We start from the raw sequence: 27387 nt of genomic DNA, 5'->3' as shown, positions 1-27387 counted from the left end.
TTTGTCTTTTATTAACAATTTATTTTGCCAATTTCCTGACATTGATGGATCTGTCTGTGTATTGACTTTTCATATAAAACAGAACTTGGGTGACAAACACCATGTTTGCATCTTGTAGATCTTACTTTCCATTTTACAATCCACAGGATTTGTTGAAAACAAAATCTTTTGTCTGGTTATGGGATGTTACTAATTTCCCCTCCCTCCCTTTCCCAGCAGATGGTACGGGAACAATATCTGACAACACAAGGCTGTAACCTACAAAGGCCAGAGAACCAATATGTCTACAAGATTGGGATCTATGGCTGGAGGAAGCGCTGCCTTTATTTATTTGTGCTGCTGCTTCTCATCATCCTGGTTGTGAATTTTGCATTAACAATCTGGATTCTCAAAGTGATGTGGTTTTCTAAAGTAAGTGTTATTCTACATTCACAAGCATTCATTTGACTTTTAAACATGCTTACTGAAAATGCCTTGTTAAATAGCTGTTTAGAGATTTTTCATCTTTCTCTCTTCACCTTTTTCTTGCTCCCTTCTCATTCCTCACAACTCTGTCTCCCCATCACCTTCTATCTTTCATTCCTTGCCTCTGTATTTTCTAATTCTTTTTCATTCTGTGAGGCTTGATTGTTCTTGATGGCTTCTCATTTTTACAACTGATTAGATTAATAAATTACCCAACTGGAGTACAAAGATGATTGCAAATGTCAGTGGCTCAAATCACAATCGTCATCCCTCTGAGTACTGGAATTTACTACAGCTTCAGACACATCAGTTGTGTATTTATACATCACAGAAAGCATATGCAATACATGCGAATGTAATATAATATGCAGAACATTAGTGATAATAATAGATTAAGAGGGATATTATTGACTGTTAGAGGTTATTATTGAAACTGTAAGGTAACAAGTGGTGTAATGTAAAAATGTTCTCAAGCGTCTTTCACATGATTCAATAGACAATAGATAAATCAGCAGAATTGTTATTCCAGCAGTACAAATCCTTGACCCAATCAAAGATTGACAATAACAAGGGCTAGACTCTTAAGAAGCTAATGGGCTCTTCATTTTGAAATACTCTGTGGGCAGTCAAAATACTCCAGGTTATTCATTTGTCCCGGAGCTTCTGGACAGCCAGTTGCTATTTTCACTGCAAGTGACAAGAATACCATCCTAAAGCTACCAGGAACATTTTTAGCATAAGCACATATGTTCCTGGTGACTGTAATCATTACCACTAGGCCTGTGCAGTAAACGGCAGCAAATTTCCCACCAAACCTATCCTGTGAACAACTGGATTGGGGCCAAATGATGCCACAACAGGTAAGATGAGTTTTCAAATTTCCTTTGGGGCTTTAGTTGCAGTGATCTTCTAGGCCCCAGTAGAGTGGGGAGATGGTGGCATAGTGGTATTTTCACTGACTAGTATTCCAGAGACTCATGGTAGTGTTCTGGGGACCTGGGTTTGAAACTCACCATGATGGTTAAAATTTGAATTCAATAAAAATCTGGAATTAAAAGTCTGATATCGACCATGCAACCATTTTCATAAAAACCCATCTGGAATCCATTACTAAGGAAGTGGTAATGGGGCATTTGGAAAGTCAAAATTCATTCCATCAGAGTCAGCATGGTTTTATGAAGAGTAAATCATGTTTGACTAATTTGCTAGAGTTCTTTGAAGATGTGACAAGCAAAGTGGATAATGGGAGTCCTGCAGATGTAGTATATCTGGACTTCCAGAAGGCCTTTGATAAGGTGCCACACAAAAGATTAATATACAAGTTAAGATCACACAGAGTTAGGGGTAATATATAAGCTTGGATAGAGGATTGGCTAACCAACAGAAAGCAGAGAGTAGGGATAAATGTGTATTTTTCTGGTTGGCAAGCTGTAACTAGTGGGCTGCCACAGGATTCGGTCCTTGGGCCCCAACTATTTACAATCTATATTAATGACTTGGATTCAGGGATAGAAGGTACTATAGCTAAATTTGCAGATGACACCAAAATAGGTGGGAAAGTAAGTTGCAATAAGGAAATAAGAAGTGTACAAATGGATATGGACAAGTTAGGTGAATGGGCCAAAATTTGGCAGATGGAGTTTAACGTGGATAAGTGTGAGATTATCCATTTTGATTGGAAGAATAAAAAGGCGACTTAAATGGAGAGAAACTTCAGAATGCTTTAGTGCAGAGGGATCTGGGTGTCCTTGTGCATGAATCGCTGAAAGTTAGTATGCAGGTGCAGCAGGTAATAAGGAAGCCAAATGGAGTTTTGGCATTTATTGCTAAAGAAATAGAGTATAAAATTAGGGAAGTGTTGTTCCAACTATACAAGGTAGTGGTGAAACCGTACCTGGAGTACTGTGCACAGTTTTGGTCCCCTTACTTAAGGAAGGATATAGTTGCACTGGAGGTGGTTCAGAGGAGGTTCACTAGATTGATTCCCGAGATGTGGGGCTTGTCTTATGAGGAGAGATTGAGCAGTTTAGGCCTATACTCGCTAGAGTTTAGAAGGATGCGAGGATATCTAATTGAGGTACATAAAATGCTAAAGGGGATAGACAAAGTAGACATGGAGCAGATGTTTCCCCTAGTAGGACACTCTAGAATGAGAGTCCATAGTTTTAGGCTAAGGGGTGGTAGATTTAAATCAGAGATGAGAAGGAATTACTTTTCTCAAAGGGTCATGAATCTGTGGAATTCTGCAGAGTGCAGTGGATGCTGGGACGCTGAATAAATTTAAGGTGGAAATAGACAGATTTTTAATTAGTAACAGATTGAAAGGTAATGGGGTGAGGGCTGGAAATTGGTGTTGGAGTCTTGTCTCCAGGGAGCAGACTCGGAGGGAGGAGTACCGGAGCAGTGAGTATAAATCTAGCTTACCTTGGATATTCATGGCTTTGTCTCCAGGGAGCAGACTCGGAGGGAGGAGCACCGGAGTGGGGCACAGAGTAACTGAAGCCAAAACTAAAAAGGTGACGTCACAGGAAAGCTGTGACCTGATTGGTTGGTAGGAAATCTGCACCAAATTTGAAAAAAAACACTGCAAAGCTAATTGATGGCTGGGCAGGTGATGTGCTGTAGTTGTATGATGTGGGAGCTGGCAGATCCCATTGCGAGCCGCAGTGACCACATCTGCAGCAAGTGTTGGTTGCTGGAGAAACCCCGGCTCAGAATTGATGAGCTGAAGTTCAAGCAAAATACTATAATACTCTAAGTGGAAATCCGACCTAGAACTGGGGGTGTCACTGTTTAAAAATAAGGGGTGGCCCATTTAAGACAGATGAGGAGAAGTCTTTTCTCTCAGAGAGTCATGAATCTTTGGAATTGTCTTACTCAAAAGGCGGTGGAAGCAGAGTCTTTGAATATTTTTAAGGCAGAGCTGGATAGATTCTTAATAAGCAAGGAGGTGAAAGGTTATCACTGCAGTACATTCAGGAGGGAGAGAGTTACCTGGACACTTTGTTTCAGGAGGTGGTCACACCCAGTAAACTAAGTACCTCAAATTCAGTCAGTGGTCAGGGTCAGCAGGGTGTGACTGCAAGTGAGGCAGGTAGAGGGATCGTGTGTTCAGGAACAGAGGAGCCTCAGGTCCAACAGGTACAAGGTATTTTGCTCCCTGTGTGGATGAGGAACAGGGCTGTAGGGAGGATGAGCCAGCTGACCACGGCACTGTGGCACAGGAGGCCATTCAACAGGGCGGAGCAAAAAGCCAAGTGGTAGTTGTAGGGGATTCTATAATTAGGGGAATTGATAGCATCCTTTGTAAGCAGGATCGAGAGTCCCGCATGGTATGTTGCCTGCCCGGTGCCAGGGTGAGGGATATCTCTGACTGGCTTGAAAGGATATTGGAGAGGGAGGGGGAGGATCCACTTGTTGCGGTCCACGTCGGGTCAAATAGCATAGGTAAGACTAGGAAAGAGGACATATTTGGGGATTACCAGGAACTAGGAACTAAATTAAAGTACAGGTCCTCAAGGGTTATAATCTCCGGATTACTACCCGAGCCACGTGCAAATTGACATAAGGATGCGAGAATAAGGGAAGTAAACACGTGGCTAAAGGAGTGGTGCGGGAAAGAGGGGTTCCATTTTGTGGGACACTGGCATCAGTGTTGGAACAAGAGTGATCTGTACTGTTGGGATGGTCTCCACCTGAACCAATCTGGGACCAATGTTCTAGCGAAAAGGGTAAATAGGGTGGTAAACAGGACTTTAAACTAGAAAGTGGGAGGGAAGGGAAGGGTAAAACTCCAAGAAGTATGACTAATGGGAAACAAAGCAGCAGGTTAGCATGTTGGGGGTGGGGGGGTGGGGGGGGGTGGTGGTGGATTCAACTTCATGGAAAATTATGAAAAAACTGAAAAGAAAGGAGAGCCCAGGAGAGGCTATTAAAGTCTCCAGAACACAAAATAGGACAGAGTGTTTGGAAAGGGCTAGAAATCTAACTTCAAGTACATCAGATAAAGGGATGACAATGAGAAGGAAATACAGGACTGAAGGTATTGTATCTGAATGCACGCAGTATACAAAATAAGGTAAATGAGCTTGTGTTGCAGATTGAAATTGGCAGGTATGATGTGGTGGGCATCACGGAGACATGGCTGCAAGGGGATCAGGACTGGGAGCTAAATATCCAAAGATATACATCCTGTTGCAAAGATAGGCAGGTTGGCAGAGGTGGTGGGGTTTCTTTGTTAGTAAGAAATGAAATTAAATCGATAGCAAGAAATGACATAGGGTCAGATAATGTAGAATCTGTGTGGGTAGAGTTGAGGAACCGTTTATGTTAAAAAACCATGATGGGAGTTATGTACAGGTCTCCGAACAGTAGTCAGGATGTGGAGCACAAGATACACCAGGATTTAGAAAAGGCATGTAAGAAAGGCAAGGTTACAGTGATCATGGGGGATTTCAATATGCAGGTAGACAGGGAAAATCAGGTTGGTAGTGGATCCCAAGAAAAGGAATTTGAGGAATGTCTACGAGATGGCTTTTTGGAGCAGCTTGTGGTGGAGCCCACTAGGGAACAGGCAATTCTAGATTTATTGATGTGTAATGAGGCTGATTTGATAAGGGAGCTTAAGGTGAAAGAACCCTTAGGAGGAAGTGACCATAATATGATAGAATTTACCCTGCAATTTGAGAGGAAGAAGCTGGAATTAGATGAAACGGTATTACAGTTGAATAAAGGCAACTACAGAGGCAAGAGGGAGGAGCTGGCCAGAATTGACTGGGAGATGAGCCTAGCAGGAAAGACAGTGGAACAGCAATGGCAGGAGTTTCTGGGAGTAAATTGGGAGACACAGCAAAACTGCATCCCTAGGAAGAAGAAGCATACTAAAGGGAGGACGAGGCAACCACGGCTGACAAGGGAAGTCAGGGACAGCATAAAAGCTAAAGAGAAAGCATACAATGCGGCGAAGAGCACTGGGAAGCCAGGGGATTGGGAAGCCTACAAAGACCAACAGAGGACAACTAAAAAAGAAATAAGGAGGGAGAAGATTCAATATGAGGGTAAATTAGCTAGTAATAGAAAAGAAGATTGCAAGAGTTTTTTTAGTTATATAAAGGGTAAGAGAGAGGCAAAAGTGGACATTGGGCCGCTGGAAAATGACACTGGAGAAGTAGTAGTGGGGAACAAAGAAATGACAGAGGACCTGAATAGGTACTTTGCGTCAGTCTTCATGGTGGAAGACACAAGTAATATCCCCAAAGTTCAAGAGAGTTGGGGGGGCGCAGAGGTGAGTATGGTGGCCATTACCAAGGAGAAGGTGCTAGGAAAACTGAAAGGTCTGAAGGTGAATAAATCACCTGGACCAGATGGATTACACCCCAGAGTTCTGAAGGAGATAGCTGAAGAGACAATGGAGGCATTAATGGTGATCTTTCAGGAATCACTGGGGTCAGGAAGGGTCCCAGAGGACTGGAAAATCCCCAATGTAACCCCCCTGTTTAAGAAGGGAGTGAGGCAAAAGACGGGAAATTATAAGCCAATTAGCTTGACCTCGGTAAGATTTTAGAGTCCATTATTAAGGATGAGATTTCAGAATACTTGGAAGCGCATGGTAAAATAGGGCAAAGTCAGCATGGTTTCATCAAGGGGAGGTCATGCCTGACAAATCTGTTAGAATTCTTTGAGGAGGTAACAAGCAGATTACACAAAGGAGAACCAATGGATGTTATCTACTTGGACTTCCAGAAGACCTTTGACAAGGTACTGCACAGAAGGCTGCTCAATAAGATAAGAGCCCATGGTGTTAGAGGCAAGGTATTAGCATGGATAGAAGATTGGCTGTCTGGCAGGAGGCAGAGAGTGGGGATAATGTGGTCCTTCTCAGGATAGCGGCCGGTGACTAGTGGAGTTCCGCAGCGGTCAGTGTTGGGACCACAACTTTTCACTTTATACATTAATGATCTAGATGAAGGAACTGAGGGCATTCTGGCTAAGTTTGCAGATGATACAAAGATAGGTGGAGGTACAGGTAGTATTGAGGAGGCAGGGAGTCTGCAGAAGGATTTAGACAGGTTAGGAGAATGGGCAAAGAAGTGGCAGACGGAATACAACATGGGGAAGTATGAGGTCATGCACTTTGGTAGAAAGAATAGAGGCATAGACTATTTTCTAAAAGGGGAGAGAATTCAGAAATCTGGAGTGCAAAGGGACTTGGGAGTCCTAGTCCAGGATCCTCTTAAGGTTAACTTGCAGGTTGAGTCGGTAGTTAGGAAGGCAAATGCAATGTTGGCATTTATTTCGAGAGAACTGGAATATTAAAGCAGGGAGGTGCTGCTGAGGCTTTATAAGGCTCTGGTCAGATCACATTTAGAATATTGTGAGCAATTTTGGGCCCCATATCTCAGGAAGGATATGCTGGCCCTGGAGAGGGTCCAGAGGAGTTTCACGAGAAAGATCCCAGGAATGAAAGATTTAACATATGAGGAACATTTGAGGACTCTGGGTCTATACTTGATGGAGTTTAGAAGGAAAAAGGGGGATCTGACTGAAACTTACAGAATACTGAAAGGCCTGGATAGAGTGGATGTGGGGAAGATGTTTCCATTAGTAGGAGAGACTAGGACCCGAGGGCACAGCCTCCGAGTAAAGTGAAGACCTTTTAGAACAGAGATGAGGGGAAACCTCTTTAGCCAGAGAATGGTGAATCTATGGAATTCATTGCCACAGAAGGCTTTGGAGGCCAGGTCATTGAGTGCATTTAAGACCGAGATAGATAGGTTCTTGATTGGTAAGGGGATCAAAAGTTACGGGGAGAAGGTGGGAGAATGGGATTGAGAAACTTATCAGCCATGATTGAATGGCGGAGCAGACTCGATGGGCCGAATGATCTAATTTATGCTCCTATGTCTTATGGTCTTATGGAAATGAGATCAGCCATGATCGTATTGAATGGCGGGACATGCTCAAGGAGTTGAATTGCATACTCCTGTCCTAGTTCTTATGTTCACTAATGTCTTTTTGGGAAGGAAATCTGCCATCCTTACCTGGTCTGGCCTACATGTGACTTCAGACCCAGAGCAATGTGGTTGATTTTTAAATGTCCTCTGAGCCCAAAGGCAATTAGTGATGGGCAATAAATGCTAGCCTAGCCAGTGATGGCCACATCCCATGAACAAATTTTAAAAAAATCTTAAGCTTTCCCTCCTTCAGTTGAAATGTACCCTCCCATGGGCTGCTGTACCTATGGACTTACCTGCTCTTGGCAGGTGACCTCATCTTGTATGGATTTATGCCATTTCCTGATGCCCCCAACTAGCTGAATGTCAGTTTTTTCTTCCAAGTTATGGATGAACAGCAGTATCCAAGAAACAGTACCCAGGTTGAGCAAATCCTTTTGTTGACTGAACAAAATTGAAATAAATAAGTTCCAGGACAAGGCAAGAACACCTGGCATGGCAGTTAATCTTATTGTGGTATCTTATTTATCTTAATGAGACTATTGCTTATATAAAACAGATTCCAAAGGCTTTGCTAAGCTCTTTTCAAGTACCTGTTATGGCTTTGCCCAGCTGATTTTCTTTTCAAATAGAGATGATACTTAGTCAGATCCCCGATCCTTGAAAACACTTAATAAAGCACCAATTTCCATATTTGACAACTGTTTTGTATACATCCAAACAGCCTTTATTGGGTCATTTGAAAGAAATATCTGCTGCAAAGTGTGTTTGTGTTAATAGTATCACTAGGGAAGATCTCAAAATCCATTCCACCTGTCAAACAGATATTTCTTGTTGGTAAACCAGATTTCAGCCAAGTCGCTGAGTACTAGCATAGATTCACAGTCTTTTGTTTCCCTCTACCTGAGCTATCAGGTTCAATCCTACTTTTCTGCTTACTTCTCATGTCTTTTAATTTTTAATTTTTATTTTTAAAGCCAGCTGGTTTTTCCTAATAGAGTTGTGGCCTCTGCTTGACAAAGGTTTGCGATAGGGAATTCCACATTTTAACCAGCTGAGTGAAATTTCTTTCCTAACCTTCCCTTTGATTACTTTTGCTATTGCATCACTTACCCAATGTTGTTGGCTGGTGGTCCATGGCTCTGAAGACCCAGCCTCATTTAAACTTAATCAATGAGGTGTCCATGCAATCCACGTGCTGATAGGCAGCTCACCATTTTGAAAAGGCAGGAAATCAAGCAGGTCGGAGCATGGGCCTGCAGCACAGTATTCAAGGAGTGGGATGAGTTGATTTGAGGAGTGGGGGTGGAGGTGGGGTGGGAGGTTGGCAGATGGTAGAATGGGAGTGATAAAGAATTACAGATGGTGGGTGAAGATTGTCTGCAAAGAGAAGGTAGAGTAATTCTGCTCAGCCTAAAGCCTAAGAAGTGCTATGTAGAGTGATTTTTCCTCTTGCCAGACCTCATTCCAGCAAATCCTTTAAGGAATCATAGTTCTGGCCATTTCCCACTCCATACACTCTATCCATTTACATGGTGTGGCATAACAATGCTCCCTCTCTGCCTGTCTCTGGTCGAGCGACCATAACCTAAATCAAAGTCCACTAGGAAATCACAGCAGGCAGTCCTCAGGTAATTGGCAGTAAGTCAATTGTTGCAATCTTGGTTTTGCTCCAATTCCTTTATTCCTGAAATATGGGATGATAAAGCAACCAATATCAGGGCATGTTCACCTCATTGTAACCTTCATAATACTATAGACCTCTGCCAGATAAACCCTTAATCTTCCCAGCACCAGTAAAAAGAACTCTGATGCACTCCCCCATCTCTGATAACATCTCAGTAACCCACACTGCACCTGTTTCATTGCTTTTATATCCTTTCTCTAATGAGGTGTCCCAAAACTGCACATAATACATGGTAAATCAACAGTGTCTTTGTATGAATTCAACATTACATCCTTGCTTTTTTATTATATTCCTTTAAATACAAAACCAAGAATGATTCCATTTGCCACCTTGTGGGGTCGGGGGTGGAGACAGCAGGGAGAGATCAACTTACATTGCGATCTTTAATATCATGTGTATCTGCACATTTAAGTTCTTCAACTTCTTTACCTCACTTAATCTTTTTTTCCTATTTAAGCTGTACATCTTTTTACTTCCAAAATGTGTTACTTTGCAGTACACGCATTACTTTTAGAGCCAGGAATGGACAAATCAACATTTGCTAAGAGAAACTGTGCATGATGTCAGAAAATCTATCTCTATTCTATAATGTGCCTATGTATTTTAGTTACAATATTCATTTCCTTGACTTCATAACATGCCTTATCTACACTGGGAGATGCAAATAGCAAAGGTAGTTAGAAAACATATGGAAGAGGTGAATCCTTGAGAACGCTTGCTGATGAGTCCTTGAAAATGCTTGCTGCTACTTGTAAATGTTAGCAACTTCAAATGTCTACAAAGCCAATAACCTCCCATCATAGACTTTGTAAACCCAGTTTGGCAAGGTGCAAGGAATACCCTGTTTAAAGCCAAATAGATCAGTGTACTTCATGAGGAGGATATAGTCTCCACCAGGTAATTGTGACTATGCCATCAATCTTGTACACAATTATGACTGCGATATTATTACAGTTAGATTGGCTTTAACCTAAGCCAGAACTTGTTCCTTATGTCATAACTTAAGAGCTGTGAGGTCTCAATGCTGCCACTTGAACACATGGTCTAGGCCAATACTTCAGTTGCAGTGCAGCATTGTTGTAGTTGCCATGTTTTGGATGAGATATAAAACAAACCTGTCTGCTTTTGCAAATGGATGTGAAATAACTTATGGCACTATATCAAAGAAGCAGAGGGGAACTTTCTGGCCAAAAGGTATCCCTCAGGCAACATCACTAAATCAGACTATCTGGCCATTAACTCATTGCTGTATATCGAAGCTTGTTGTGCACAAATTGGCTGCTACATTTCCCCACATTACAACAGTGACTGCAATACTTTAAATGCTGTAAAGAGCTTAGGAATATCCTTAGGTAGTAAAAGGTGCAATATTTCAAGCTATTTCATTCTTCCTTCCCTCCCCCCCACCTCCCACCCCCCCACCAATGCTACAACAGCATATATTGTATTTATGTAGCTCCTTTAATGTAGCCCCAAGGTGCTTTATAGGAGAGTTATCAAGGAGCCACATAAGGAGATATTAGGACAGAAAAACAAAAGCTTGATCGCGCTGAAGCAGTCTGGGAAGAGTGTCCTGCAGTCGGTTCTTGTTGAAAATAACAAAAGTGACATCACAAGACAGCGCGAGAGAGTGGTGGAGAGATCAGAATCAGCGCAGGTGCGGGGAAGCTTCAAAAAATGATGTCAGCACAAAGGTGAGAGCTGATTGGTGAGTAGTGGGTCAGTGTTTTTCTCCAGTTTTTCTCTCCAGTTTAAAATAAACTAACATAGAAACATGGAAAATAGGAGCTGGAATAGGCCATTCGGCCTTTTGAGACTGCTCTGCCATTCATTATGGTCATGGCTGATCATCCAACTAAGAAAAAGTAAGGTTCCAGTTTTTATTTAAAGTTCATAAATAATTTAACATTTTTTGATGTATTTAACTTAAAGTAAGGATTTTTTTCAACTAGAGGCATGGCAGGGCAACTCAGTCCCACATTATGTACCGCCTGCAACATGTGGGAAGTCCTCGACCCTCCTTGCGCTCTGACCGACCACATGTGCAGGATGTGCCACCAGCTGCAGCTACTTGTTTCGGAGCTTGAGCGGCAGCTGGAGGCACTGAGGTGCATCCATGAGGCTGAGAGTTTCATGGATAGCACGTTTTTACAAGTGGTCACCCCACAGCTTACAGAAGTGTGGACAAGGAGGAAATTGGGTGACCATCAGTCAGAGGAAAGGTGTCAAGCAGGTAGTCAGAAAATCCCCAGGGTGCATTTTACTCGAGAACCGCTTTTCTCTATTGGAAAATTGTGAGTGTGATGGTTCCTCTGGGGAGTGCAGCCATGCTCATGGCTCTGTGAGTGGCTCAGCTGCACAAGGAGGGAGGAAAAAGAGGGTCAGAGCAATAATGGTAGGAGACTCAATAGTAAGGGGAACAGATAGGCATTTCTGCAGCCATAGATGTGACTCCAGGATGGTATGTTATCTCCCTGGTGCCAGGGTCAAGGATGTAAATTCTTGGGTATTCTAAAGGTGGAGGGCAAACAGACAGAGATCGTGGTACATATTGGTACCAATAACATAGGTAGAAAGAGGGATGAGGTCCTGCAAGCAGAATTTAGGAATCTAGGAAACAGATTAAAAAACAGGACCTCAAAGATAGTAATCTCTGGATTACTTCCAGTGCCACATGCCAGTGAGCATAGAAAGAGGAGGTTAGTCCAGATGAATGCGTGGCTGGAAAGATGGTGCAAGAGGGAGGGCTTTAGATTTCTGGATCATTGGGACCGTCTCTGGGGGTGGTGGGACCTGCACAAGGCGGATGGGTTGCACCTGAATCAGAATTGGACCAACATCCTTCCAGGGAGGTTTGCTAATGCAGTTGGGGAGGGTTTAAACTAACTTGGCAGGGGGATGGGATCTGAGAGGAGGTTCAGGGGGAGGTGCACTGCCAAAATTAGAGGAGAGAGCAAGTGAGTCTGGAAGGCATAGAAGTTATAGGCTAGTTAAGGCAGAAGAGAGTTTGGCAAGGCTGGATGGCATTTATTTTAATGCAAGGAGTCTGACAAATAAGGCAAATGAGTAAAGGGCACAAATGAACATATGGAAGTATGATGTCATTGCTGTCACAGAGACATGGTTGAGAGAAGGGCAGGATTGACAACTCAATATTCCAGGATATAGGGTCTTCAGGCGAGACAGGGAAGAAGGTAAAAGGAGGGTGTATCGCAATATTGATCAAGGAATTAATTACAGCAGTAAGGAGGGATTACATCTTAGAAGGCTCCTCAAATGAAGCCATATGGGTAGAACTGAAAAACAAAAAAGGAGCAATCACATTGCTGGGAGTGTACTATAGACCCCCAAATAGTCAGAGAGAAATAAAAAGCAGATATGTAGGCAAATTTCAGAGAAGCGTAAAAATAATAGGGTAGTAATAGTGGGGGTTTCAATTTCCCCAACATTAACTGGATTAGTCATAGTGTGATAGATTTAGAGGGAGCAGAATTCTTAAAATGCATCCAGGAGAGCTTTTTAAGCCAGTACGTAGAAGGTCTTACAAGAGAGGGGGCGGTCCTGGATTTAATTTTAGGGAATGAAGCCAGGCAAGTGGTAGAGATATTAGTGGGGGAGCATTTTGCAGTTAGTGATCATAACTCCATTAGATTCAAGGTTGTTATGGAAAAGGACAAGGATGGGCCAGAAATCAGAGTTCTAAATTGGGGGAAGGCCGATTTTAAGAAGATCAGATATGATTTGGCCAGAGTGGACTGGGAGCAGCTACTTTTAGGTAAACCTGTGTCAAAGCAGTGAGACTCATTCAAGAAGGAAATGAGAGTACAGGGCCAACATTTTCCAGTAAAGACAAAGGGTGGGACCAACAAATCCAGGGAACCTTGGATGTCGAGGGATACACAAGTTTGAATAAAGAGCAAAAGGGAGGCTTATGGCAGAGACCGAGGCTCAAAACAGCAGAAGCCCTAGAGGAGTATAGAATGTGTAGAGGGGAACTTAAAAAGGAAATTAGGAGAGCAAAAAGGAGTCATGAAGAAACATTGTCAGGTAAAGTAAAGGAAAATCCAGTTATTTTACAGTTACATTAAGAGTAAGAGGATAACTAGGGAAAGAGTAGGGCCCATTAAGGATCATAGTGGTAATTTGTGTGTGGAGACGGAAGATGTAGGTAGGGTTTTAAATGAATACTTTGTGTCGGTGTTCACAAGTGAGAGAGACAACGTGGGTATGGAAATCAGGCAGAAGGACTGTGATATAATTAAAGAAATTAGCATAGAAAGGGAGGAGGTTCTAAGTGGTCTGGCAGACTTAAAAGTAGATAAATCTCCAGGCTGAGATGAAATGTCTCCCAAACTGGAGTGAAGCAAGGGAGGAGATAGCAGGGGCGCTGTCAATAATTTTCAATACCTCTCTGGCCAAAAGAGAGGTGCCAGAGGACTGGAGGACAGCCAATGTGGTACCATTATTCAAGAAGGGAGGAAGGCATAAAGCAGGGAACTATAGGCCAATCAGTCTAATCTCAGTGGTGGGGAAACTATAGGAAGCAATTCTGAGGGACAGAATTAATCTACACTTGGAGAGGCGGGAATTAATCAAGGACAATCAGCATGGTTTTGTTAAGGGGATGTCATGTCTGACCAATTTGATTGAATTTTTCTGTGCTGTAGACCTCTATGACTCTCTAACTCTATGATCAAGAAGGTAAATGTTAAAGAGGAGAAATAGGTGATGAGGCAGAGAGGTTTAAGGAGGAAATTCCAGACCTTAGAGCCTCGGCAGAAGAAGGCATGACCACCAAGTTGGATCGATTAAAGTCAGGGATGTACAAGAAGTCAGAATTGGCTACTTTGCGCATGTGTGAGTCAGGCCACAGGATTTCCTGACTTGATATTTAATTATTTTTTCTCAGTGGAGCTGCCTGACATTTTGACAGATACTCACCTCTAGGCTCCACCCCCGCTTTATTTGGAAGCTTTGTGCTGCTGTCCTTGCATGAATTAATCCACTGATGGGCCATATCCTCTCGCTGACACAACTCTTTTTAGCAGCAGTGCCAGAGGCAACTCCACAGATGAGGGAAGTCACATTACTGAGCAGGGAAGAGCTACATCATCCAGTGGGGAATACTAACCATGAGCTGCTGACCTCAATAAAATCCTGCTGCTCTTGCTGTTCTCATTGCACCTGGGTAACCTTTTAATTGAGTTTCAGAACTAAATCTACACAAAAAAAATTAGTCTTTTACCCATATAGTATAATTTATATATGATTTATTTTCATCTGTCACAGAATAGTTCCCCATCCAGTTTTCCCCCCCTGCCTGGACAAGTTATGGGCCTTACTTCAAGAAGAAGTCAGCCAAAAATCAATTGGCTTCTTTATGCCAAGTTTATATGTTGGTGTATCTTCTTAATTAACTTTGAGCACATTTGTGGAGAGAGAAGACATGCAAGAGAAAAGCCTTACAAAGGGGCGAAAGAGAAAATCAATTCAAAGCCAGGGCTTGCTGGGAAAAGCAAGAGGAAAACCCACAATTTCTTTCTGCTGGTAGTCAGAGGAAGGCTGAGAGTGTTAGGGTCATACCCCCAACACCAGGATGAACCTTTTATATTAAGTTATTGTAGGTTCTTGGACTCCTTTCCTTTCCACTTTTCTTTACATAACATTATTATTCTGATTCATTTTATTTATGCTAGATTGTAAGAAGCAATGATTTACCTCCCATAGTATTGTATGAATGTAAGGATGTGAATTTGGTTTCAGTCGCGAAAGAAGTCTTGCATCCTCATGGGTGTGTGCGCTGTGCCACCATCTGCTTCTGGTGCAGCTTGCACAATGCACCCCTTGAGAAGGGTTCCCACATGAGTGTCCCCTGCATACACCGAAAGCAACTGATTTAGCACTATCTTGATATCACATGCCCCTACTGTGACATCAGACTTCCTAATTTGGATGACACAGGTCCATTGAACGAATTTGTGAGTCACTCTATATAAAGATCAAATGTTGACCTGTGAGATAGCCCCAGTGCTATTTAAAGGGCCAGACACCCAACTTGCAGGTAAAGTGATTTTTAAAAATTTCTGCTATTGCAAAGTGTCTTGCTATAGGAGTAGGTGATATGTCCACACAAAGGCTGCAACATGTATGGGGATAACAGTGGTAATGCCTCGGGGTCTGCAACACAACAAAGAAATGGAACAGGAGCTGCAGAGAGGCAAGCTCTCCACTATGCTCTCTGCCAAGTTGGAGCCAAATTGCTCTATGTTCCTTCACAATGACAGGAGGCTGTCTGCCAGGCCAGCCAATGCACTGAGCATCTCGGTGTGCATACCCTTCAGTGCTTTCCTGCAGATTGCCCCATCAAAATCCACATCCAAGGCCCCTGCAGCAGAATTCTTATGTGACCTCACCCTTCAGAGAATCGGATTGGCTGGCAGCTCCGTAGTCCCATCAACACTGTGGTAACTGTTGGGGCTGTAGACAGCCCAACCATGCTGAAGGGCCCAGGTAAGTCCAGGGTCAGGGGTCTCAGCGAGAGGGTTGAAGGAGATGGGTTACAGGTTTCAGAGACTAGAGAAAGGGTTAAAGGGAGGAGGGGGATGCCCTGGGGGGCAGGGGGTGCCTCCGATCTGCCCAGAGAGCCCATAAAGGAGGATCCCACCCAACTTGCCAAAAACTAGCCCGCACAGCTAAAGCTGCTGGGTTTCCTGATGGCATGGACATCCTCCTGCCATGGGTAAAGTACCAGTGGCGGCAGGATGAGGCTTTTAAGTGGCAATTATTGGGTGCCTCCACATCCCAGTGTAAAATTTCAGACAGGTTGGGGGCAGACAGGTAGGCAGAGGGAAGGTCCTCGCTGGACTTTACAAGCCCCCCTCACCAGCCCAATTTCAAACCTGCCAATGGGAGACCGTAAAATCCAGCCCCCAGATTCTGTATAAGTGGGCAACATTTTCAATAACATTTGCCAATTTTCTTCTTTTGTTTTGCTTTGCTGAAGGCACTGAGTCAGGGTATGGTTAAACAAATAGTACTTTTGCTACAGTGCCTCCCTAAGTGTCCCTATGCCGAATTTGCATTCGTGACTAAAGACAGCATTTCTGAGTCTGAAAATACAAATCAGTGCTGGAGAGAAGGGGGAGACACTGAGCACCAGCCTTTCGCTGGGAGTAGTTACTCCTGCCCTGTCTGGAACATGAAGAGCGGAATCGTCCCAGATTTGCACTAAGTGCAGTAGCTGGTGGGTAAATGTTTTAGCCGCTAGCCGCAATGGTGGCTTCTCACGCCATTTCATCCCAAACCCGCCGCATTATTATGCATTCCTGGGAAACACGCCGTTTCGATGGCAGGCTGGCCAGCCACGGCATCACCTCACCACTGCATCATGCCAGGCGCACACCTCTCTGTCCTTCCAGGCCACGACTGCTGCATGGAAGACATGGCCCCGAAAGTCCAGAAGGCTGCAGCCCTCAGGTTCAATGACACATCCCATGGGTGCCTTTTGGACACAGTGGAGACTCGCTCTGATGGCCTCTACCCACAGTCTGGCCACAGTAAGGGCAGCAACATCACTAATCCGGCTTGGGAGGCAGTGACAGCGGTAGGCAGCGCCAATGCCCTGCAAAAGAGGACAGCCACCCATTGTTGCAAGAGGATGAATGATCTCCTCCGTTCTTCTCATCACTCTCAACTCACACACTCACAAACCCATCACACATCCACAGGGCCTTCACTCACTGCCAGTTCAAGGGACATCACCATTCACTTTCTCACACACACCTTCATTGTCCTTATTCTGTCCATGGGACCACTCACTGCCCACACATGCCAGGCATACTTATCATCTGGCCTGGCAGGTATCCTGATACACTCTCTCCATCTCTATTCATGCAGGACAAGCTGGCACACAACAACAGCGAGAGGTCGTAGGCCAGTGGAGGAATGCCTGAAATCAAATTCCTCACAGGGTTTGAAACCAGAGCCATCCAGCTGACCCGCATGGATCTGAACCATTCCTGTGCTGATGGTGAGGTTGGCGGTGCTCTGCCAAGTGACAATCTAGCAGTGCAACATCCATGAGACAACCATGCTGTGAGTGATGTGTCCTGTTTCACAGGCCACTGCTATGCACTAATTTTCTCCCCTTGCTTTCGCAGGGACATTTGGGAAACAGCCGAAAGAGTCCACGACCCAGGGCCTCCAATCAAGCCCTAAAGGAAGCTCAGAAGAGGAATCTGCTGAAACCCTCCTTGAAGTCCTTTCACAGCGCTCATCCACACCCTTCACCAGGACAGAGATAAACACCTTGGTGGAGCTAGCTGTAGAGTAGCCTCGGGATCACAATCTGGTGAGCACATCACACTTTCTGATCCACAGCTGGAGGCAGCAGGGGCTTCAGGTGCTCGGAGGATTGCTGAAGACCAGAAGTTTGCCCAGTCCGAGTCAGGTGACAAGCCTCGGGGCTCGGTCATGTCACAGTTGCTGGAGCGGCAAAGGCAAGCTCAGGAACATCAGGAAGAGATGTTCCACTGCACTTGTCAGATTGCAAGGCATGATGAAGGAGTCAGTCCGCTTTCACTCTGAGGTGATAGTGCCAGCATACCAATGCACCGAGGTCAGCACTGGTAGGATGGCGTCTGCCGTGGAGGCCTTGGTCCAGGACGCTGCTCCTGCAGTGCTGCACGGGCTGAACTCCATTGCTGATGCCATAGTTGGACTCCAACAGTGTGTACACAAGAGGGATGCAGGGCAGCTCAATCTCGCTCCAGCTTCCCCTTCTCCTCAAGGAATCAGCCAGGGGCTACTGGACATCCACAGGGAGAGGATCAGCAGGTGCACCACCCCGGGGCCATCCACCCACGTGAGTCCAGGAGTGTCCAGCCCACTCGAATCCCCTCTTCCTGTGACCTCAGCAGCTCCAGCCCCACAGGCTGAGGCCACCACCACACAGCAGGACCCCAAAAGCAGGTGGGGGCCCTCCAGGTCTCGACATCCATTGTGGATATCCAGGGAACACCAAGATGTAGCGGCAGGGTTAGGAAAGTTAAGTTGCACAGGTGTTAATCACTTGTACATAATGTTCACTATTGTAAGTAAACTTCCTAAGAATGTCTCCCTGCCTCTGGTTCCTTGTTCTGATGAGCAGTGTTTATGTCACCCAGATGTGAAACCTTTCTGCACAAGATAAAGGCAGGTGTCTCAGTCCAGAGCCTCGTCCCTGTGCTTTGTGCAGCCTTCAGGCCAAAGAGATGGTCCAGCCTCACACTCCCTTGACACACTAGTGATGCCTGCACCTCGAATGTGCTTGTCGTTGCTGCCAAAATGTCATAGGCTGGTGTCACAGAGTTCCATCTTTCTCTCTGTGTGCTCGCAGCATCTTTTAAGGTGGGACTGGCCCCCATCTCTTCAGCATCTGTGACCAGTGACGCTGTGCTCCAGAGGGGCTCAGGTGCTGAAGGCTGACAAAAGATCAGGTGCATTTAAAGTTTCACGGCTGGACTGCCATGATATGACCCTGTTCACAGAGCACATCGAGCTGCCCATGGCTAGACAGGAGTCAGGCATTCACAAAGGTAATGTGAAGATCTGTGGAGTGTGCTCACTGGGTGCCATCATCATTCTCCTGGAATCAAGAGGCTATTTGGGCCACCACTGCGTCTCAGTGACAGGAGCATTATCACAGAGGTTATGTGCGCGGCCATAAGCCAGACTGGAGTCAAACGTTCATAAATGCAATGTGAGGATCCATGGCATCTCCTCACTGCACATCGTCATCATTCTCCACAAATCTAGCAGCTATGAGAGTCTCCCAAGTGCACCAGCCTTCGCTGGCTAGTGTGAGAGCCTCATTGCCATCATCATCGCCTTCGAGGGCCTCCTCATCCTCATTACCACCTCCTCATCAGAGGAGACCTCTAGCTCCTCCATTTTCTCCCCAGCCAGTTCCTCTCCCTGTTGTAGCGCCATGTTGTAAAGGGCACAGCACATGACAACGATGCTTGACACCCTCTGTGGACTATATTGCAGGGCTCCACCAGACCGGTCCAGGCACTCGAACCTCATTCTCAGCATCCTGATGGTTTGCTCCATCAAGTTGAAACTTGAGCCTCATTATACCTTCACTTTGCTACAGTCTGAGGCCGCTGCATTGGTGTCATGAGCCACATCTTTGCGGGTAGCCCTTGTCCCCAAGGAGCCACCCTGCAGCCTCTGTGGACCCTGGAAGATGACAGGGACCCATTACTGACTGAAAATGTAGGAATTGTGCACACTACCTGGAAACAGTGCACAAACCTGTAGGATGCGTTTGTGGTGGTCGCACACCAGCTGCACATTCAGCGAATAGAAGCCCTTGCAGTTAATATAGTTGACCCCTTGTTGAAACAGAGACCTGAGCACCACTTGAGTGCAGTCGATCGCCCCTGGCACCTGTGGGAAACCCGAGATCTGGGCAATTCCAATCACTCTTGCTTCCTGGCTCTCCTGGCCCCTAACAAAATGCACAATGTTGTGTGCTCTCACGAAGATGGCATCCATGACCTCGTGGGTGCAATTATGGGTGGAGGCCTGTGAGATCCCACAGAGGGCACCTCTGGAGCCCCGAAAGAGCTACTGGCATAGAAATTGAAGGTCACGGTCACGTTCACGGCCACTGGCATGTCCCCCGGCACCAAATCCTGCTGTTGCTGGGAGATATGACCGACCAGTTCCCTAGACGTGCAATTGTCAGTGACACTGGTTCTCAGTCATGTGCAGGAATGAAAGGCGGTGTCTATAAACCCTGGGGCTAGCTAGGTGCTGACCAACGATGGCTCTCTGTGGCTCTTCAGCGGCGTGTGCAGGAGCCCCAGTCGCCCTTCTTGCTGAGGATGCTGCTCCTCCCTCTGACCAGCCAGGAGCCTCAGTCATTCTCTTTCTCGTCATCTCCGTTCTGCAAATGCCACTAGGCGTACAGCTAGTTCACCAGGCTCCATGACCCTGATGTACTCCTCCTGCAAGACGAAAGAGAGAGATGCGTGGGTTAGCTTGGGTATACCAAGAACCTATCTTGGTGAAATCTAAAGGCCCCTTAACCCATCCCAGAGAGTGCTGGCCACCACTTGGATGGCCAGAGTTTAGTGCGCTACATGCTGCCCGAAATCCCACCCACCTCTGTCCCACTCCACCTGACCAATCGGCAGCAGCTTTGCCCATTGGACTGCATGCTGTGCTCTCAGCTCAGGCACAGGCATTCTCCTAACCCGCACTGCAAGGCTGCACTGTTAGCTTGAACCATGAGGGATACTGGTCCAAACCGGGATGATGACATTGCAAGGGGCTATGAGCACCTCCCCCAGTGACTGATCCATGGCCAGCTTTCACAAGGAGATTGTACAGCATGCCCAGTCATCCAATTTTTCTGCAGTCCACTAAAACACTCATTAGTTTGCAGTCTGTGCCCGGGGGGTGGGGGGGGTGAAAAGCTGTGGAGCACTTGGTGGCACTTTCATGCCTCTGCATTGCTTGAGTGGGCAGATCACTTAGAGGCCCGACTCCAATCATGTCAATGTGGCTGCACCTGAACTGTCTCAGATGCAGAGGAATGGCCACTTTATACAGCATTTCCCTGATGCGTGGCCACTTCCCTCCCCCCGACCCTACACATGCTTGTGTGCTACCATCAACCACAGGGCAGCCCTTGTCCCCACCCCTAAGTTGCCTCAACCAGAGGGAAGCCCTTGCCCTCAAGGCCCCTCAACCTTGAAGTCCAACAGGCAACCCGGGCGAGCGCTGTACAACATTACTGTGTACTCTCCTCTGAGTTCCCCTCAAAGTGCAGCCCGCCAAATGCATGTCACATCTTATATTTGCTGTAGTGAGACATGTTGGCATGCAATCACACAGACGTGGGCAGATGATCCAGCAGGGTGTGGGGATGATTCCAGCGGGCTGGCCTTCATGTTATACAGATGTATTACAATGAGGTTCCCGATGTCTAATGTCAAAAAACGTGGCCCACCATCGACGGGCTAAGTGGACAATCGCAAACTGGTTTCACAACTTTGTGAAATTGATTTTGGCCTTTTCACTACATTGTTCACTCAGGCCGTCGAGCGTGTCTGACGACAGCGGGCACAGACGATTCTGCCTTAAGAATGCGTGTTAGCAGAGTACTTACAGCTGAGTCTGATCTGTCTTCAATCACCCAATGTCCAGATACTTGATTGCAGTCAGCACAAACTGAATTGAACTGTAACTCCTATTCTTGCCGAACTCCATTGGTTCTCATCCAACAAGCTTACTTCAAGATCTTCGCTCTCACATTCAAGTGCAGGGCTCACTTTTCCCTCCCTCCCTGGTCACTTCCAGTTGTCCATTTCATGTAAAGCCTTTGCTCCTCTGACACTGGTTTACTTATTATTCCCAATTCTTTCCAATTGTGGCCACCAATGTACCCTCTGACCTTGTAATCCTCAGACGACTTGTTTAAGTTTGCAGGCCCTTTAAGTTTTCATTTGTGGCTTAGCACACATGGTAACTTAGAGGGGCTATCTTGTGCAGGTTGTGGTTGTGCAGGTTGTGCAGGTTGTGGCGATGTGCCTTAGAAGGAACATGGAATTCCACCCATTAAGCCATTGTCCCAACCTCTGTAGTCTCTCCAAATGTTCCAACAATTGGTCATTTTTCTTCCTGCTTTCAAAAGTACCATATTCTTTGACAAGCCTTTTGGCCTGCCATCTTCCAGACTCATGTTCTCCCTCATGCTTCCCTTCAAAATACTTTGAAACCACAGAATACCAGACAATTGAAAAAGAACCAACTTTTCTTGACAGAGCCTGGCATAGCCTCAGGATGTCACAAAGTGCCTCCCAGCCATTGAATTACTTTTAAAATGCAATTGACTTTACTCCGTACTCAAACGTGGCAGCCAATTTATGCAAAACAGTGTTCCACAATCTGCAAATTACATAAATGATTAGTTCATCAGTTTTTAGTGTTGCAAGTTGACAACAGCTTAACTGAAATCTTTTACATACAAGCTGACAGGGGAGAGAAATTGGTTTTCAGAGCATGCATTGTATATTGGTTCACCAGGGCACACATTGCCATGGGCCAGCCCTGTACAGCACCCAAGGCATTATGCAGTAATATAATTGGAAAAGATTTCTCCCCCGGGGTCTCATTGAAAAGATGGCCCCCTTGACAATACAGAACTCAGCACATAGCTGGGATCTTCTTAGTCTGTATGCCTAAGCTAAACATTGGATCAACTCTTTTCATTATCTTTTAAGAAAGTTTCTTTAGGAAATGCAAAGGCAAAATCACTAGTAGATCACGTCCAAGCTCATGAATGGAAAAAGAAAGCAAAATGATTTCACACAGATACTTGAATGTTCTCATACTGTCGTCACTGATGTGGAAATTCATTTAGGCCCTTTTCTGGGTCTAATTAGGTGACATACCACAAGCCCACTCCAGAAACCGGAGACCAGATGTTCACACAAATTGGACCTTGGGGCCTTATTTTAATAACTGAGGCAACACCACAGGAGAGGAGATAAAAGGAAATCTTTCCTTCTACCATTTCTTTGTTGATCTGCAACTGCCTCTTTAAGGATCGCTGGTTAGACTGCTGTAGTACTAAAGAAATCTATCTGGTGTATACGTGGCACAGGAATCTTCTCTGCATATTTAGATTAATCCAATACGGCTTTCACCTAAAAAACATTGAAGACCAATATGGTGACAGACATGACACTGGCTCAGCTAGGTGGAGCTTAAAAATTTGTGTATGCTGTACTCATTTATTTCCACAAATAAGTAAAATTAACCACCATAGCCTCAGGATAGTATGGCAAAATCAGCCAATTCCAACAGCAAGTCAGGTTAAGATTGGGCGTTGTTACCTTTCCACCATACATGAGTAGACTTATAACAATAAACTGCTGATAATCACATGGGAAGGATGTTAGAGAACTGGCAGCATCTCTGCAACCAGTATTCCAGCATGAGTCATTTTCAGGCCAGAATATAAAAAGCTGGAAAAGAAAGCTCAGCACGGTTTATGCTCTTTTAGTAGAGAAGCTGTGAAAAGTAGCACAAGCCACTGGTGTCATGACTATGTTTTGATATAAAACTGTGACTCTTGGCTGATGTAAATATGATAAGTAGTGATATGAACATTGTTAATGATTTAACAGAGAGGCGTTATGCTGACACAGCATGTCGTTTCATTAAAGCACTCTACAGAATGGTAGTCAATGAGTTCACTTGAAGTTCTCTATATCAGGGATTCCTCATCTTGTCCAGCCCAACAGACAGCAGGTATTTGCTGCAGAGACAAAAGGCTTTGAGAATGATCATCATGCACTGTCTTCCCATCAGCTGAAGAAGGCCAAAGCTATAGAAATTGGTTGTCTTCCCTCTTACTAGAACAGTGTGATACCATAGTTCCTAAAAGAGGACAGAAATAATCTTATGAAATGGAAGAAATATGTATTCTTTAAAGTCTTGTATTTAGTTAGCATCAGTTATATAAATCTTTTTAAAGACTGATCGTAAGCTCAGAGACATGACCCACAGAAGCAGCACACATTAGGGTACTTCATGTCTGTAGAATAAATCATGAATGGGCTTAAATATGTACTTAACTGTGAAATTACAAAAATCCAATTGATTAAATGTGAACCAATCAAAAAGTTGCAACAAGTACCAATAATGAATGAACAATGGACAGAAAAACAATCAAATCCCTCACTTCGTTTCAAAGCCACCATTGACAAGTCAGCAAATATCAGAAGAATGGCCAATGGAATCACTCAAAGCATTTGGACTTGGGCCATTACTTTCCTTCTTCGCTTCAATTACCACATATATCAGGAAATTAGATTTACTATTACATGACTATTCTACTACAAACCTTTAGCATACAAAGTAGGTCTCTACCTCACAGTAGTTAATGGGGATTTGACTGTTTAGCAGAGTTTAGCCAAGAGACTGAAGGTTTCAGTGAAAAGATGGGTTTTAGGAAAGTTTTTAACGGACAGATGGCTAGGTTTAGGGAAGAAGCTTCAGAGAGTAGGGTTTAGGTGAATGAATACTCTGCTGCTAAATATGGGGTGAAAGAAGAGCATCAGAGCAAAAGGTACAGGTGAGAAAGTAGACCTGGAGGATCTTGCAGAGGTAAAGTAGAGTGGGCTATGAAAGGATTTTATGAGAATGTGGATATTGAATTTCACCAATTCATAAGAATTGAACTGATGGGTAACATGGCTTAGTGTAGATACAATACAGGTAGCTGCATTTTGAACAAGTTATGGTTCAACAAGTGTTGACAAAAGAAAGCCAACAAGGACAGTATTCGAATAACTTGGGGAATTTTAACTTGCAAGAGAGTGGGGAGAATGTCGGCATGCCAGAAACTCGGCTTGATCCCCCTCACTTTCATACCTGACCCTGCATGTATCAAGGCACATGGGAACATCCCAATCTTCCCAGGGATAGGCAGGTTGACAATTATCATATGCAAAGTGACAATCGATTGAAAATTTAACCCCGCACTCTGACTTTAACTGTCAACGCAACTGCCTGAAGCTTGTCAGGATAAACAAGGCAGCAACATAACAGGAATTTTCAGGGCTTGGAATAATAGACTTGAAAGCCTTTAAATACTGAACCATGACATTTGCTTCCTTGCCTAAGTGAAAGGCTTTTCCTCACAGGATTTATTCTGAGAATATGCTTTCACTGCTCTGGAGGTGATTTCCAAGACTTTGGAGGTCATTTCTGCTACCTTGGAGTCTTTTGACTTTGACTTTCACTTCCCAGCTGACAGCCTTCTCAGCAGCATGGAAATAGCATGTGTAGCTCTACCTTGTACCTCTAACAAGAAGAGCAGTGATGCCAACAGCATCGGGACCAACAGGAGAAAGTACAGCAGGAAAAGCAGTAGCTGCCTTCTCCTCAGCTACCTGCTGCTCTACAAGATGGAGGGGATGTGTATGGAGCTCCTGCTCAGCAAGTTATATATCCAACACAGGGCATACAGACAGGGGATCAGCTTCCTGGATATGACTGAGTGCCAATACATCAGGAAGCTCAGCTGCTGACATCAGCTGCCTCTTGGAACAAGACCTCCTTCCAAGTAGATCAGGTGGGCACACATTGCCAATGGCTGTCAATGTCACCACAGTCCTGAATTTCTTCGTCTCTGCTCCTCCCATGGATGACAGGGAATATCTCTCCACCTAACACAAAGCATTCTCACAATCAATAATCCTTTCATTTTATTGACACTCATTGCTCATTTCTACTCTGGTCATCCCATTTTCCTTAAGGTTGATGGCCAATCAGTCGGTGGTGACAACAATGGAGAAGACTGGCCAATAGAGATCTGAAATAAGGTTCATGCTTCATTTAACATTGACAATCAACTTGACACAGTGACCGACTTCTAAACATCCAAGTGGCTTCCCTTGTGGAACTACAAAGTCTTTCCCTTCCTTTTAACATTGCTCAGAGCTGCTCATTTCCCTATTCTGACCCCTGAGTTGCTCGTGGCCAACATCTTCTGGGTATTGGAACCCATGAGGGCCTCATCAAAGACTATCCCATCTGCATCTGTGTCAGGACAGATATGGCCATCGACAGAGAAGTCTGCACTGGGGTACTGACTGGGCAGGTGCGGGAGGGGTGAGTAAGGGATGGAAGAGTGGGGACACTTTGAACAGAGTCCCAAATTCCATGTCCCCTTTATCTGTCTTCTGTCCATGGCCCACCTTCAATTTCTTACTAACCAAGAGCTGGAGAGCACTATGCTACATTTCAGGAAGATGCTGAATGGCCAAGATCCTATTTAAAGAGGCAGACTGAGTGTGCAAGCCACTGATGGGGCCAGAATGCACTTGATTACCTGTCACATCTGATGCTCCATGCAGGTGGCCACTCTTTCAATGGTGGCGGACATTAGCCCAAAGGCCTGAGACACCAAGGTGAGCATGCTGGAGATAAATTCGTCCAATCATTCCCCAGTGGCATGCAGTGTCTCTGGAAATACCAGGGCTGCTGAATTTTGACCCTCGGAAGTTGGGAGTTAGGGAATTCATGAGAAATTTAGTGGAGGGATTTTGCCATGGGTAAATGACAAGGGTCAACAAATTGGGAGAAGGTAGGCATGTGTATAGTAGGATGCATAAAAATGATATAGCCCCGAAAACATGCCAACCTTACCCTAAATTGGTTACTTAATATTAGATGTTTCCTGGAGCTCAATCTGTACTTCTGGTGCCTGTACTTGTGCTTGCATTTGGATCTGGGATATCTAGCTGCAGTAAAGAAAGAAGAAAGAAACATGGGAAGAGAGAATGATTATGCAGCTTGTACGATTCAGTTTGCTGTGGTAGAATTACCAGGGTTACTGTGACAATCAGCTTTCATGGTTTTTTATGCTAACTTCAGGCATTGTGGCCTAAATCAGTCAGTCAGTCAGCCAGGTCCAGACTGTAATGAATGACAACTAATTTGATTGTTAATCATTGGAAACTTTGGCAGTGTGAAGAAAACTCACTGGATTGTGCTACTCCAATAGCCTTCACAAGATGTACAAGCCCATCACTGGAACAGAGGCTAAAACAAATATTTAATGATTATCCAAAGAACTGAAGGAAAGTTTTGAGGAGAGAGAAATTAAAATCTCTTTCAAACCAAGCAAATCTATGTGGTAGGTGGAGAAAAGCAAATTAAATGGCTGGAGATAAGAATTTCGGAAAATAAAGTGCAAACGCCACACCTGTCTCAACCATGTTTTCTAAAGTGGTTAGTAAATGCTACAGGATTTTTTCAGTCTTAACAATGTGCATAATTGATTTGGTTTAGGTCAGTGTGAGGCACTAAGACTCACTCTGTATATTTTTATAAAATATATCAAAAGTGAGCATTCTTCCACAGCTGAGACAGTAAAGCAGCTCCACTGACATGCTTCGAGTCGGGTCTCTGAAGCTTTTCTGTCCACTTGAGCAACACAAAAGTATGAAAGTACCACAAAATGCTCCATATCTTTTCACCCTCGGGCACAGACTGCAAATTAATGTGCCTTTTAGGGGGCAACAGAACAATTGGCCAACTGGGCAAGTTGTACAATCCACTTGTGAAAGGTCACACTTGCGCATTTGCGCAATCACTGGTGGAGGCACTCACAGGCCCTTGCAATGTCTTTATTCAGGTGCGGACCAGTCTCTCCCATGGTTCAAGCTAACAGCGCAGCCTTGCAGCATGGGTTAGGAGAATGCCTGCGCCTGAGCT

The 27387-nt window shown here is 44.8% G+C and overlaps 1 protein-coding gene across 9 annotated transcripts in view; it reads left to right on the top strand.

Moving 5' to 3' along the window:
• The window catches only part of sgcg (sarcoglycan, gamma), a 1081295-nt gene that overhangs the window by 420736 nt on the left and 633172 nt on the right, over positions 1-27387 (top strand). For 5 of the 9 annotated variants that reach the window (XM_041199458.1, XM_041199454.1, XM_041199453.1 and 2 more), the window contains one exon: positions 220-411. In XM_041199458.1, coding sequence (XP_041055392.1) covers positions 220-411 — 192 coding nt within the window. Of the gene's footprint in view, positions 1-216; positions 412-27387 lie in introns of all 9 variants that reach the window. The other 4 variants (XM_041199459.1, XM_041199457.1, XM_041199455.1 and 1 more) reach the window with 1 other exon arrangement.

Source organism: Carcharodon carcharias, chromosome 11 (assembly GCF_017639515.1).
Source record: "Carcharodon carcharias isolate sCarCar2 chromosome 11, sCarCar2.pri, whole genome shotgun sequence".
Taxonomy (NCBI): domain Eukaryota; kingdom Metazoa; phylum Chordata; class Chondrichthyes; order Lamniformes; family Lamnidae; genus Carcharodon; species Carcharodon carcharias.
The sequence above is the reverse complement of the archived record's forward strand: the minus strand, read 5'-3'. Positions and strand labels throughout refer to the sequence as shown.